This window comes from Rhamphochromis longiceps, linkage group LG3, assembly GCF_057381845.1.
Source record: "Rhamphochromis longiceps isolate RC_006_pf linkage group LG3, R_longiceps_female_GT1.1, whole genome shotgun sequence".
Taxonomy (NCBI): Eukaryota; Metazoa; Chordata; class Actinopteri; order Cichliformes; family Cichlidae; genus Rhamphochromis; species Rhamphochromis longiceps.
In genome coordinates this window covers 41,576,551-41,592,629 of record NC_140559.1, presented here as the reverse complement: position 1 = coordinate 41,592,629, position 16,079 = coordinate 41,576,551, and the positions used below count along the sequence as shown (strand labels likewise).

Below are 16,079 nucleotides of genomic sequence, written 5' to 3'. Positions count from 1 at the left end.
CTGCTTAGCATAACGTCAGAGCAGTTGTCACTTCCCATTATGTCGATCGCTTTAGTTCATTTTGGAGGGTTGTAAGCTGTTTTAAATGACATGAGTGCCTTTAAATGATGCTTTTTCGGTGGATTCATGCGCAACACTGAACAGCTGAAACATGTACTCTCAGTCTGACACACAACAACACACTTTATTTATATCACACTTTTATTAACAGAGTTACAAAGTGCTTTACAGAAAGAATTTATATATATTAAACATCAAGTAAAATGGTTAAAAACATAAAAACAGATCTACAGTACATTAAATTCCATTAAAATTATTATATAATGGTAGTGAAACAAGCAAAACACACTGCGCGATCCTTTCTGAAGGAAATATAAACTCAGGCTATCAGGATCATTGCTTTGAATTCAAAATATTCTCCTTTTCACTCAAAGTGACTTTGAGTTTTTAAGAGACTTTAAAGAGGAAAAAAAGAAAAGAAAAACAGCTAAAGAGCTGCTGTTAAGATTTTAGAGCTGAGGCTGAACTTGTATTGACATATTGTAGTAAGAGGTCTCCTCTGGGTCACCACGTTGCCCTGTTGAGGTGATCAAATGAAAGCATTTCAAAACAAACACCATCTGTTTTGTCCACAAATGCCTTTATTATCAGTGAGAATAATTGCCAATGTATATTTTGCAGACCGTTGTGGGAACAGTTTACCCTGCCCGGTATAGGGCTACCGGGGTCCCGCCCTCGAGCCAGGCCCGGGGAGGGTGCACGAGGGCGAGCATCTGGTGACCCGGCCGGGCACAGCCCGAAAAAGGGACAAGGGCCCATCTTCCCACAGGCCAACTACCTACAGGGGGCACAGTAGGGGTCGGGTGCAATGTGAGCCGGGCGGCGATCATGAGCGGAGGTCGTGGCGGACCGATCCCCGGCTACGAAGAGTGGCAATTAGGACATGGAATGTCACCTCTCTGGTGGGGAAGGAGCCTGAGTTAGTGTGTGAGGTTGAGAGGTATCGGCTAGATAAAGTCAGGCTTACCTCAACGCATGGCTTGGGCCCTGGAACAAGCCTCCTGGAGAGGGGCTGGACTCTGTCTCAGTCTGGAGTTGCCCCTGGCGAGAGGCGGCAGGCTTGGGTGGGTATCTTGGTATCCCCACGGATTGCTGCTGGTATGTTGGGGTTTCTCCCAGTGGACAAGAGGGTTTGCTCCCTTCGCCTTCGGGTCAGGGAACAGGTCCTGACCGTCATCTGTGCTTATGCGCCGAGTGGCGGTTCAGAGTACCCAGCCTGTTGTCCTACTGGGAGACTTCAATGCTCATGTGGGCAATGACAGTGAGACCTGGAGGGGCGTAACTGGGAGGAACAGCCTCCCGCATCTGAACCCGAGCGGTGTTTTGTTATTGGACTTCTGTGCAAACCACAGTTTGGTTATAACGAACACCATGTTCGAACATAAGTGCACGTGGCACCAGGACTCTCTAGGCCACAGGTCGATGATTGATTTTGTAATCGTATCACCAGACCTGAGACCATATGTTTATTTGGGTAAAGAGAGGGGCTGAGCTGTCATAACCACCTAGTGGTGAGTTGGATCAGGTGGCAGGGGAGGACGCTGGACAAACCTGGCGTGCCCAAACGTACAGTGAGGGTGTGCTGGGAACGCCTAGCAGAGGCCCCGGTCCGCGAGATCTTCAACGCACACCTCCGGCAGAGATTCAACAGCATTCCGAGGGAGACTGGGGACATTGAGTCCAAATGGACCACGTTCAGCACCTCTATTGCGGAAGCTGCCGCAACGTAGTTGGTGCCTGTCGTGGTGGTAATCCCTGTCCAAATGGTGGACACAAGAGGTGAGGGGAGCCACCAAGCTAAAGTCCTACCGGGCTTGGTTAGACTGTGGTACTCCGGAGGCAGCTGATAGGTACCGACAGGCCAAGCGGAACACGGTGCGGGCGGTGGCTGAAGCAAAAACTTGGGTGTGGGAGGAGTTCGGAGAGGCCATGGAAAAAGACTTTTGGACTGCCTCGAAGAGATTCTGGCAAACCGTCAGGCGACTCAGGAGGCGGTCCTCTACCTGCACTGTGTATAGTGCAGGTGGAGTGCTGCTGACTTCGACTAAAAAAATTGTCAGACGGTGGAAGGAATACTTCGAGGACCTCCTCAATCCCACTGGCACGTCCTCCGAGGAGGAAGCACAGTCTGGGGGCAAAGGGGATGACCCGCCAATCTCTGGGGGCGAGGTCACTGAGGCAGTTAAACAACTGCTTGGTGGCAGAGCCTCCGGGGTGGACAAGGTCTGCCCCGAGTTCCTGAAGGCTCTGGATGTTGTAGGGCTGTCTTGGTAGACACGCCTCTACAATGTTGCCCTCAAGGATACTTGAAGGTGCATGGGAGTTTGCCCAACCAGTCTACATGTGTTTTGTGGACTTGGAGAAAGCATTCAACCATGCCCTTCAGGGGGTCCTGTGGGGGGTGCTCCGGGAGTATGGGGTGTCTGGCCCATTGCTATGGGCCATTCAGTCCTTATACAACCGTTGCAAGAGCTTGGTCCGCATAGCCGGCAATAAGGCGGACTCGTTCCTGGTGGGTGATGGGCACCGCCAGGGCTGCCCTTTGTCACCGATTCTGTTCATAATTTTTATAGATAGAATTTCTAGGCATAGCCAAGTGGCAGAAGGCTTTAACTTGGGTGGTCTCAGGATCTCATCTCTGCCTTTTGCAGATGATGTGGTTTTGTTGGCTTCTTCGTGTGATGGCCTCCAGCTCGCCTTGGAACGGTTCACAGCCGAGTGTGAAGCGGTGGGAATGACAATCAGCACCTCCAAATCTGAGGCCATGGTCCTCAGCCAGAAAAGGGTGGAGTGCCCACTCCAGGTCGGGGACGAGTTCCTGCCCCTAGTGGAGGAGTTAAAGTATCTCGCCGCTGCACCTCCACATCGAAAGGATCCAGTTCAGGTGGTTTGGGCATCTGACAAGGATGCCTCCTGGGTGAGGTTTTCCGGGCATGTCCAACTGGGAGGAGGCCCAGGACATGCTCCTCCACATTGAAGGGAGCCAGTTCAGGTGGTTCGGGCATCTGACAAGGATGCCTCCTGGGTGAGGTTTTCTGGGCATGTCCCACTGGGAGGAGGCCTAGGACACGCTGGAGAGATTATATCTCTCGGCTGGCCTCGGAACACCTTGGTGTTCGCCCGAACAAGGTGGCTGGAGAGAGGGAGGTCTGGGCTTCTCTGTTTGGGCTGCTGCCCCCGCGACCCGACCACGGATAAGCGGAAGAAATTGGATGGATGGATACAATTTGTATTTCAAATCTCACATTTTGTACACTCACTTTTCTTGTTAATGACTTTGAGCTGAATCACTGATGTGACATTGGTGTAATCCCCTTCTGCTGGACCTGAAATAATAATTTTAATCACTTTCATGTTAAACACAGCTATTGTATAATCATCCAGCTTGTATACTTTACCATTTTCAGTGTTTCCACATCTTCTGACTGCCTCATAGAGAGAACGAACACCTGCAGGTCAGAGAAAATCAGTCACCTCATGTCTGTGATACTAATTTAAACACAAATATTCTTGCAAATAACATTTATATTAAAAGCTGCAGACGGTGGAATAAGTACAGTCTTGTTGCAAATAGCGTCACAATATTTGAAACTACGTGAAAAACTAACCATGAAGAAGAGAGGAGGATGGTTGCTGCTGACCATCCTGATTGAGCGTCTGCTCATTAGCAGTACCTTATTAAAAATGTAGGGGAAAAAAGACATTTGAACCTCATGATGCATTTGTGTCTTTGAATGATAAAGAGTTTGTAGTAAGTAAAGGAAAATGTCTCACTGTTGGTCATTCTGCAGCGATACAACAAGAGCAGGAGAATAATAATGAGAGAGACTCCACAAACCAGTCCAACAATCAACCACACAGGAGACGAAGAGCTGTCAGCTCCTGACACAGTTACAATAAACAATAATTAATTATTGATAAATTATAATTATATAAATAAATACTTTTATGAAATGGAGCCAGGTGACTGCGAGACTTAAATCAGACAATCTAATGTTCATTCTCAGTCATCAGACGTGTTTAGAAAACTCCATCAAATGTTTTGATCCTGCTCACCTTTAACTGACATCCAGCTCTGTGCTGACTCTCTTCCTGAGTACTGACACTTGTAGAAGCCTTCATCAGACTTTGACACTGCAGAGATCTTCAGCTCCCCTCGGGTATCATTTTGAATAAGTTTGTCATTGTGATAGAAAAACACATTGGAAAGTATTTTTTGTGTTCTCAAACTGCAGCTCAGACTAACAGAAGCTCCCTCAGTCACAGGATGAACAGGACTCACCAGGATTGGACCATTACCATCATCTGTGAAACAATCACACATATTGTTCCAGTCACATCAGCTGGTGCACACTTTGAGAAAAAGCTGACAAACAATAATAAGAACAGATTGTACAAATGCTTTTCATCATGAAGATCTGATCTTGGATATTTAAAAACTACGGTATGTGTCATATTTGTTTTACCACATAATTACTCCACATACAGCAAAGCTGGGACAAATGTTCATTTGATGTCTGAATCATTCAGATCCATGAAGTAAATGTATAATAACATACTCTGTACAGTGATGTTGACTGCACTGCTGAACTCTCCTGATCCAGACTCACACCAGTACACTGCAGTATCTGACTTTGATGTGTTGATGTCACATGTGGATCCAGTCATTCTCCTACAGTCAGAGTACAGTCGGCCGTCCTCAGAGAACTTCCTCACTCTCCACTCAGGGAAGTTTCCCTCACAGGTCAGTGAGACAGAGTCAGAGGTGAAGTGTTGCACTCTGTCAGGACTCACTGTGAGAGACGCTGCTGAATGAACATCTGGAAACAACATGCAGTGAAGAGACAAAGCTCACAGATGTTAGCATTCAAAATATCACAGTAAAAGTACTACTTTATCTTCTGAAGATCAGTGAAAATATTTTAATTAAGGTATTTGGTCAGTCAATCAGTGTTTACACATTAAAAAATCTCATAGTTGTTAAAGCAACAATAACTTTATACATACAATAATACAACATTAAATGAAGTCACTTGCACTGAACCATCTGGGTCTCTCAGTAATAATCTCGGGCATCATTAGAAGCTACTTGAAGTTTTTGTAAACCTGCTTTCCTGTAGTTTGTCCACAGTGTGCAGTACACAGAGGTGTACAGTATGCGCTACACAAATCTTCACACTATCCGAATGCACTAAATCTGTGTAAGAGAGTGTTTGCTTGTGTTTACATCATTCAGCCAACAAATGTCTTCATCATCTGTCATGTGATCTGTAATAAGATGTCCAACATATGTAAATGGACTGATTCTTATTTAGCTCTTTTCGACTCTCATGGAGTACTCAAAGCGCTCTATACAACATGCCTCATTCACCCAATCACACCCATTCTCACAAGCACTTTATCTATACATAGTGCTTTCTAAGTACATTCACACTCCGATGGATGCATTGGAGAGCAAGTTGGGGTTAGTATCTTGCCCAAAGATACTTGACATGCAGACTGGAGGAGCCAGGGATCGAACCACCAACCTTCCAATCAGTAGGTGTCCAGCTCTACCTCCTGAGCTACAGCCACCCTGTGACGTTATTACAGATCAAAGATTACAAACTGACCTGCAGACCAGACAAACTTTGGTTGACTGTGATCAGTGTGATACTCTGGGTCTCCTCTTCCAGCTCTGCACACATATCCTGCTGTGTGTGTCTGTCCATGAATGATGTAGGAGTCCTGTGCAGTCCCACTGCCATCAGGTAGCAGCTCATAACTGGAGGATTTCTCTGATAGATCAGGAACAGCTTTATACCAGTAGAAGCTCCATCCTGCAGACGGATGTTCAACCTCACAGTTCAGAGTTACCGAGGCTCCAGGACTCAGCCATGATGGAGACACAGTGAGGACAGGATCTGTTCAACAAAGATTTTCTCTCAATGTTTCGTCTCTTAACTCTGAATTCAATGTCACAAAAAGTATTGACTCACAATTGGAGATTGAGTATCAGAATTTCAGGAGTGGGACCACGCTTCCAAACAGGCTCCTTCCGGCTCTCATCTATATAGGTTCCCCCAGTTCCACAAGCGGTTCATTCTCATTTACGTTCCCCACACTCCCTCCCCTTTTCAATTCAACTCCTTTGCTTCTATTTAGTACATGGGGATCTGTCATGCCCGGGAAACGCCGGGACTGGCATTTATTCATTTGTTCGGCAACATAATACCCTATAAATTCTATGAATGCATAGTTCAAATGCTATAATAAGACCATTTGAATTTTGAAGCATAATTTGAAGCAAAACAAATTTTTTTGATCAGTAATAAGAATGTAACCCAGTTAATTCTGTATTGATGTTTTTGGCGGGGGGGGGTTATATTTATATTTTTATGATTTTTTATTTAAATGTATTATAACTATACTTTATTTTTATAAGAAGGATACGATTAGGACTGTACATCAAAACAAAGTCACAATATAATAATTTATAACTTTCAAACTGTAACTGTAAGAGTTTTAGTAAAATGTGCGGTATTTACTTTTACATAACAGTGTCCAAAAAAAGAAGGCCATATTGTCGATTGCAGTTCATCCATCCATCCATCCATCCATCTTCATCCGCTTTATCCGAGGCCGGTTCGCGGGGGCAGCAGCCTAAGCAAAGAGGCCCAGACCTCCCTCTCCCCAGCCACCTCCTCCAGCTTATCCGGGGGAATACCAAGGCGTTCCCAGGCCAGCCGAGAGATATAATCTCTCCAGCGTGTCCTGGGTCTGCCCCGGGGCCTCCTCCCGGTGGGACATGCCTGGAACACCTCACCCAGGAGGCGCCCAGGGGGCATCCTTGTCAGATGCCCGAACCACCTCAGCTGGTTCCTTTCGATGTGGAGCAGCAGCTGCTCTACTCTGAGCCCCTCCCAGATGGCCGAACTTCTCACCCTATCTCTAAGGGAGAGGCCAGCCACCCTTCGGAGGAAGCTCATTTCTGCCGCTTGTATCCGCGATCTCGTTCTTTCGGTCACTACCCACAGCTCGTGGCCATAGGTGAGGGTAGGGACGTAGATCGACCGGTAAATTGAGAGCTTCGCTTTTACACTCAGCTCCCTCTTCACCACGACGGACCGGTGCAGCGTCCGCATTACTGCAGCTGCAGCCCCAATCCATCTGTCGATCTCCGGCTCCCTTCTCCCATCACTCGCGAACAAGACCCCGAGATACTTGAACTCCTCCACTTGAGGCAGGAACTCATCCCCGACCCGGAGTGGGCACTCCACCCTTTTCCGGCTGAGAACCATGGCCTCAGATTTGGAGGTGCTGATCCTCATTCCCGCTGCTTCACACTCGGCTGTGAACCGTTCCAGTGCGAGCTGGAGGCCCTCACCCGATGAAGCCAACAGAACCACATCATCCGCAAAAATCAGAGATGAGATTCTGAGGCCACCAAAGCGAAAGCCCTCCGCCACTTGGCTGCGCCTAGAAATCCTGTCCATAAAAATTATGAACAGAACCGGAGACAAAGGGCAGCCCTGGCGGAGCCCATCACCCACCGGGAACGAGTCCGACTTATTGCCGGCAATGCGAACCAAGCTCTTGCAACGGTTGTATAGGGATCAAATGGCCCGTAGCAATGGGCCAGACACCCCATACTCCCGCAACACCTCCCACAGGACACCCCGAGGGACACGGTCGAATGCCTTCCCCAAGTCCACAAAACACATGTAGACTGGTTGGGCAAACTCCCATGCACCCTCAAGTATCCTTGAGAGGATAAAGAGCTGGTCCAGTGTTCCGCGACCAGGACGAAAACCGCATTGTTCCTCCTGTATCCGAGGTTCGACTAGCGGACGAACTCTCCTTTCCAGCACCCTGGCATAGACTTTCCCCGGGAGGCTGAGGAGTGTGATCCCCCTGTAGTTGGAACACACCCTCCGGTCCCCCTTCTTAAAGATGGGGACCACCACCCCGGTCTGCCAGTCCACAGGTACTGCCCCTGATCTCCACGCAACATTGCAGAGGCGTGTCAACCAGGACAGCCCTACAACGTCCAGAGCCTTCAGGAACTCAGGGTGGACCTCATCAACACCAGGGGCTCTGCCACCAAGGAGTTGTTTAACTGCCTCAGTGACCTCGCCCCCGGAAATTGGCGGGTCATTCCCCTCATCCCCAGACTGTGCTTCCTCCTCGGAAGACGTGTCAGTGGGATTAAGGAGGTCCTCGAAGTATTCCTTCCACCGCCTGACAATGTTCTCAGTCGACGTCAGCAGCGCTCCGCCAGCACTATACACAGTGCAGGTAGAGCACCGCTTTCCCCTCCTGAGACGCCTGACGGTTTGCCAGAATCTCTTCGAGGCAGTCCGAAAGTCTTTTTCCATGGCCTCTCCGAACTCCTCCCACACCCGAGTTTTTGCTTCAGCCACTGCCCGAGCCGCATTCCGCTTGGCCTGTCGATACCTGTCGGCTGCCTCCAGAGTCCCACAGGCTAACCAAGCCCGATAGGACTCCTTCTTCAGCCTGGTGGCTCCCTTCACCTCTGGTGTCCACCATTTGGTTCGGGGATTACCACCACAGCAGGCACCAACCACCTTGCGGCCACAGCTCAATGCAGCAGCTTCGGCAATGGAGACACTGAACATGTTCCATTCGGACTCAATGTCCCCAGTCTCCCTCGGAATGCTGTTGAAGCTCTGCCGGAGGTGTGCGTTGAAGATCTCGCGGACTGGGGCCTCTGCTAGACATTCCCAGCACACCCTCACTACGCGTTTAGGTGCACCAGGTCTGTCCAGCGTCCTCCCCCGCCACCTGATCCAACTCACCACCAGGTGGTGATCAGTTGACAGCTCAGCCCCTCTCTTTACCCGAGTGTCCAGAACATATGGTCGCAGGTCTGGTGATACGATTACAAAATCGATCATCGACCTACGGCCTAGAGCGTCCTGGTGCCACGTGCACTTATGGACACTCTTATGTTCGAACAGGGTGTTCGTTATGGCCAAACTGTGATTAGCACAGAAGTCCAATAACAAAGCACCGCTCAGGTTCAGATCAGGGAGGCCGTTCCTCCCAATCACGCCCCTTCAGGTCTCGCTGTCGTTACCCACGTGAGCATTGAAGTCTCCCAGCAGGACAACAGAGTCTCCAGGTGGAGCACCTTCCAACACCAGCCCCTCTCCAGGAGACTGGTTCCAGAGCCCAAGCCATGTGTAGAGGTGAGCCCGACTATATCTAGCCGGTACCTCTCAACCTCACGCACTAACTCAGGCTCCTTCCCCACCAGAGAGGTGACATTCCATGTCCCTATTGCCAGTCTTGGCAGCCGGGGGTCAGTCCGCCAGGGCCTCCGCTCCTGGCCGCCACCCGGCACACAATGCACCCGACCCCTATGGCGCCTCCTGCGGGTGGTGGGCCTGCGGGAGGATGGGCCCATGTCTCCTCTTCGGGCTGTGCCCGGCCGGGCCCCATGGACTAAGGCCCGGCCACCAGACGCTCGCCCTCGGGCACCCTCCCCGGGTCTGGCTCCAGGGCGGGGCCCCGGTAACCCTATCCCGGGCAGGGTAAACTGTTCCCTCGATATCCTTTTCATAAGGGTCTTCTGAATCGCTCTTTGTCTGGTCCCTCACCCAGGACCAATTTGCCATGGGAGACCCTACCAGGGGGCAAAAGCCCCCAGACAACATAGCCCCTGGGATCCCTGGGACACACAAACCCCTCCACCACGATAAGGTAGCGATTCAAGGATTGCAGTTCAGACTTCATTAAAGCCCCTTTTCCATTAGTACCTACTTGGATGTTAGTACATAACCACTAGGGGTGCAACGATACTCGTATCGATATTGAACCGTTCGATACAGTGCTTTCGTTTCAGTACCCATATGTATCGAACAATACAACATTTTTTTTTTATTTATTTATTTATTTTATTTATTCTTTTCTTCTGACGATGCTGTCTGTGTTGAGAGCTCAGTGGATCTGCATTCGACTACTCCGCCTAGGCTGCACTGTCGAGTGCAGATCCACTGAGCGCAGCACAAACTAGCAAGACAGAAGCTAAGCTCGTTGCAACATGGCAACTGCCTCAATGCTACCCGAAACTGAACCTCCCCCACCCTCATTCAGATCTGGCGTTTGGAACTATCATGGTTTTCATGTGAAGCATGACCCTGAGGGTAAGCAAGTCATGGACAAAAGTAAAACAGTATGTCGGATGTGCCACGCAATGCTCAATTTGTGGGAACTAGTGCGTTAGCGCAGTTAGCTTGTTAACATGTTGACGCTGTCCAGCCCCACGCACGGGGCGATCCGTGGTAGCTTGTTAACGGAGATTTGCCGCGTTATGGTGTTAATGTCATTTTAACAAGATTAACGCTGACAGCACTACTGGGAACACAACGAATATGACTGCACATTTACGCCGACAGCATCCTAGTGCAAAGACAAGTGGAAGCAGACAAAAACAACAAGCACACATGCTGCAAACTTTACCCGAGTCATTTAGACAGCCGTTAGCACATGATTCTCCTTATGGGGACCTGATATATTTAATATGCTGCTGAGAGTATAGCCCAGAAGAAGTGTATAGTATAGCTTTTATTTTGGAAAGATCCATTTCTCTGTAATAAACTCTCTTTTCCAAAGATGAGTGATTTCTCGATCAGATAGATTTTTTTTATTTTGTTGTTTCAGCAACATTCAATTTAAAAACTGTACTTTTGAGTTAAAATATATATTTATAATTTTAATAAATGATAAATTAAAAAGGCATGAACATTTTTTGTATCGAAAAAATATCGAACCGTGACACCAAAGTATTGAACCGAACTGTGAATTTTGCGTATCGTTGCACCCCTAATAACCACGCAAGTTAGGTAGTACTAGATCGTAGTGGAAAACCAGTCGATCCGAGTTGAGTCGTGGCAATCCATGGCAAGTCAATCTGAGAAGGTACTAATGGAAAAGGGGCTTAAGTGAAAAAGCAGTGTGTGTTGCTCATGAGACCAGACTCTTTAAGCCAGACCTGAAACCTCTAAGATTCATTTCAAAAACAGATAACATGCTAAAAGAAACTGAAGCAACTGCATCATATGTTGGTGCAACAACTAGTACTGCACATGTGCAATAAAAATAATAAAAAAATAAAGAAGAGCTGTCAATGGATTTAGCTTTTGATGAAACATCTCCAACTTACATGATACAGTCAGTGTGATGATTTTACTCCACTGTGTTAAGAAATATCCCATTCTGCCCCAGCAGCTGTATTCTCCACCATCAGACTCAGTAACTGTGATGATTCTGTATTCATTGGATGTTGGAGGTGTGTTTAACTTGTTTTGTCTCCATTCATACGTCCACTGAGCTCCTTCACCTCCCTGAATCTCACATCTGACAGTGACTGTCTCACCGCTGTATATCTGAGGCCAGGATGGCTGCAGGGTCACAGTGGGCTTACTGGGAACTGTTCACATAAGAATGATCCAGTTAGGAGACAAACAGAAACATACAAACTCTGCCATTATTAACATAAGATTAGAGTGACTGCAAAACAGTTGATTCACAGACAAAATGTTTAAACATGAAAACAAAGTCACAACATTACAATTTCTGTAACTGTAACACAACATTTTTTGTAAAATGTACAAGTATATACTTTGTACATGCGAGGGCTATCAGGCCCGCTATGTAGGGGTGTAGGAATGTACAAGTTGACGACTGAGAGATGGATCTGGGTCCATGACACCCCCAGTGCAATTAACCCTGGCACCAACAACTATAAAAATGTCTTCACCTGTCTGGCTGATGCAGGTATGGAAGAGGGGCTCCAGGGTTCCAGTTCAAGAAACGGTGGCTGCCTAGAGCACACTGTGCTGTCAGACATTAACACAGCCTAGCACAATTTCCCTCTAATTGTCTATACCCAACCAGATAGTCAGGGTGCCCCTAACACAGAGTAACGTGGGTTATAAACATCAAACAGTTATTTTTTAAAGAACGTGAAACTTTAATTTGTTCTGCTGGCCCCTTTAAATCTCAACCATCCATCAGTCACCATGGGCTCTGAAGATCATGACAGGCACGAAACAAAAATACAAAAAAAAAAGACATCATGACAGTTAAAAGAAAAGATAGGTTCAATAAATTGGACAGGCGATGGTGTTCCCACTGTTGTAAAACCCTTGCTTATGCTAGTTCAGAGGAAGAGAGTTCCACAACCTGCTCTGTTTCCCTTACTCAGCCTTGCATGCTGTATAACAAGTAGGCCCTGATCCCGTGACCTCAGGGACCTGCTAGAGACATAGGGCTGTTACCACAAGGTTCCTGATAGATGATTTAACAAATGTCGAAAGGGACCAAGAGCATTCATGATCTTACAGAGAAATCTGTCAGATACGGCTACAAAGCACAACGGCAGTGGTCCCCGAGTCTGACGGAAAGCCATAGACCGAGCAGCAGGTATATTCTTGCCTCAATGTCCACCTTTCTTGTAGCATCCATGTTGCAGCATGCTTGGACACGTTGCTTTTTTTTTTTTTTTTTTTTTTTTTTTTTTTTTTTTGCCTGTCCCATTTGGTTCTTTAGCCATCAGAATTGTTGTCTGAAGACCAACAAGGATACCCAATGGATTTACTTTGCCAAATGGATCATCGTGGTATTGCCGTATTGGTCCATTTGGTCGATCTTTGTTTTTATTATTTATTATTGGACACGTTGCTATGACGACAACCACAACCAGGTTAGGGAGTACTAGATTTTTATGGAAAACCAGTCAATCCGAGTCGAGTTGTGGCGTTCCATGGTGAGTCGATCCGAGTAGGTACTAATGGAAAAGGGGCTTTTGTCTCTGGGTGACAGAGGTTATGAAAAGGCGGCACGTTCACATACAGCTGAATGAAGTAGGGTGTTGTTCACTTTGTTCTCTGCGTCAGGTTTGTAGAATGTGCCCAAACTCAGGCCAGCAACGGGCAACACAAAGGTACGTTTTTAGATTTCGCCTGCCTTACCCAGACAGGACACTTGAGGCAATATATAGCAGACTCGACACGTTGCACACACGCGCCCATATATACAGTTAACATCTTTTATTGATATTCTTGTGTTGGAATAAGTCTGCTTTGCATAATATGAACTTGGAGGTTAACAAGCAAATCAGTGTGGGTAAACTGAACGTTAATGAGTTTAATAAAAATGAACATATAAAACTTTAGATTGTCAGTCTAGAAACATACATGAAGAGAGCCTGCAGCCATGTGAATATTATGCTGCTCATTTATTTTCTTAATAGTTGATGCTAAAATGATTCAAATAAACTGAAGGCTTGTAATGATTTTTTTCTCTGAGAACCACAAGGGCTCTTTCAGAGTGCACACTTTGTCACAATGACACTGAAGTTCTTCTATTTTCTCATTTCCACCTCTCCAAGTCGGAAAAAGAAACAGACAAACAGCAGAGATCACATAACTTGATCTGTCTCAGTTTGGCAGAAATAAAATAATTAAACTCACTGTTTTGCATAACTGTGTCGTCACTGCTGTCCTCTGTGTAGTAAACTGGATCTCCTCTCCCTCCTCTGCAGTGGTACAGACCTCCTTGTGAGACACTAATAACTCTGTTTGCTTCATTTCCTCTCATGAGCTGAGCTTTAGAAGAGACTGAATCACGTCTGAACCAGTCAAACTTCCAGCCAGCAGAGCCCTCCACAGAGCAGCTCAGTGTCACACTGCCCCCTGCTGGTATGATTGAACTTTGTGCTGTCAGTGTGGCTCTGGGTTTACTTGCTGTTGATGTTACAGGAAAAGAAAAACATTGTCACATGATTCAAGAAGAAAAGTGTTACAATAATGATCAAGCTTATAAAAACCTCACTAGATAATTTAGCTACTAGCACCAAATATGAAACAATTATCCTGCAAGTGATGAAGGAAAATTATTTGTCAAATGGTAAAAACTAAACAAATAAATAAATACAAAATTAAATAAAAGTCATCAGGTGAAAAGAATGAAGTGTGTGTTAGTTGTGACATCCATCTCTTTAACTAAAACCTGAAACCTCTGAGGATTTGATAAAACAGTTATTAAAAGATCTTCGACTCACTTGAAACTGTTAGTGTGACTGAATCACTCCACTCTGTTGTTTTATGCTGTGAACTTTTCATTCTGCCCTTACAGCGATAGTTTCCACTGTTGGATGATGAAGCAGATCTAATCCTGTATTCATTTTGATTTGGAGGTTTTATGATGCTGTTTGTTTCCCACTCATAATCCCACTCAGTGTCTCCTCCATGGATCTCACATCTGACAGTGATCGTCTCTCCTCTGTATATCTCAGACCAGTTTGGATACAGAGTCACAACAGGTCTGATTGGGACTGTTAATGTTCAAGAAAGTACAATAAAAACACATTATTATGAAAAAGTTTAGCCATCATCTTATGTAGTGCTTTGTAGGAAGTAAAATTTAAATTTACCAATAGTGTCAATCCTGACGAACTGGCTATACTCTGAGTATCTTCTACTTTTCCCTCTGCACCAGTAAAGTCCTCCCTCTGAGACGCTGATTTGGTCATTTGACAGAAAAATTGCATCCTGTAGTCTCACAGGTACACCATACTTCTCTTTGTACCAGCAGTATTTCCATCCAGATGATGATGATGGGTTCACAGAACAGGTCAGGGTCACACTGCCCCCTACTGGAACAGCTGTGTTATCAGCTCTCAGTTTGGCCTTTGGTTTATCTGCAGTTCAGTTTAGAAAAAGAACATAAAAGTAAATGGCTGAATCCAGACAATTTAAAGAGGTCCTGTGCTGGCCCATGTGTGGATTACCTCTGCCAAACCTGATCCGGGCCACCAAAGGGCCGTCATTCTTTGCACCAGTCAATCAGAAGTGCCAGCTTGATGCTGGATCAGGGGAAGACCTGTTTTCTATGGGCCTGGGCCACATAAACCAAACCACAATTGGGCCAGATATGGCATGCCATCACATAGACCAGGGGTCGGCAACCTGCGGCTCCGGAGCCGCATGCGGCTCTTTAGTCCATGTAGTGCGGCTCCGCGTGGTTTGGGAAAATAAATTAGAAGTATTTAGCAGAAGTGTATTTTTTTATGTTAGTTCTTTTTTTTTCTCTTTTTTTTTAAACTTGTAGTTCTTAATTGTAAGATTATTGTGATATTGAAATATAAAAATAAAATTATATTTTATTATTTTTTCATCGCTCAAAATAAGCGTCACACAAACACCGCTCACCCCTCACAGATGACAGCTTACAGTCCTGCGTAAAGATGAAAGCCCCGATTTGCAGACGCTGTGCGCAGAGGTTCAGGAGCAGAAGTCCCATTGTAAACATACCACGGCAGACCCTGCGATGTTTCCATGAACACGCTTTTCAGCTTCTCTTTATTGACCACTTTTCACACACGGTTACTGTACGCATACAGCCGGCTGTAGCTTTTCAGCTCACAGCCCGACACACACCAACAACAGCATAGAGAGCACAGACGTTAAGGCGGCGAGGCGTGATTGCGGGTGCCGCTCAGGTGCGTCCGCCTCCCCTGCAGCAGCGCTTCAGACGACGCCCCGCCACACACATTAACCAGGTAAAATACATATTTTGCAAATATCTATTTTCATTTTTTTTTTTTAGCAGCATAGTGCTTTTTTTTCAATTATTTTTTAAAAATCAGGTCAAGGCTCCAAAAGCCCAAAGGTGATATAAGGCTGGAGGCTCACAACAGTTTTTGTTTGCTACATGGATCATTTTAGTTCAGCTGGGTGTCTTTCCTTTTGTTATATTTCTTTAAGAGTTCAAAATGTGTTCATTACATAAATAAAATGTAAGTTTCTCTGTAGCACTTCATGGATTTCATAAGCAACACACCTTAGTTGTTCACACAAAGCATAAAAGTAAAAAACAATATATACAGTGTTATCTTCATTTTAGATGTCAAAAAGTATTTGCGGCTCCCACTGTTTTCGTTTACGTGGAAACCGGGTCCAAATGGCTCTTTGGGTCTTAAAGGTTGCTGACCCCTTACATGGCCTGGCCCA

At 46.2% G+C, this 16,079-nt stretch overlaps 1 protein-coding gene across 1 annotated transcript; it reads right to left on the bottom strand.

Annotated features, from left to right (window-relative positions):
- Positions 1-509: 509 nt before the first annotated feature.
- Positions 510-14,189, bottom strand: LOC146674708 (Fc receptor-like protein 5). The gene is made up of 12 exons (XM_085401114.1): positions 14,129-14,189; positions 13,539-13,811; positions 11,228-11,494; positions 8,097-8,105; positions 5,673-5,963; positions 4,620-4,880; positions 4,118-4,365; positions 3,835-3,955; positions 3,669-3,734; positions 3,459-3,509; positions 3,321-3,386; positions 510-577 (listed from the first exon to the last, which is right to left on the bottom strand). The coding sequence occupies exons 1-12, from the start codon at positions 14,187-14,189 to the stop codon at positions 510-512; spliced, it is 1,782 nt and encodes a 593-aa protein (XP_085257240.1).
- Positions 14,190-16,079: the final 1,890 nt, after the last annotated feature.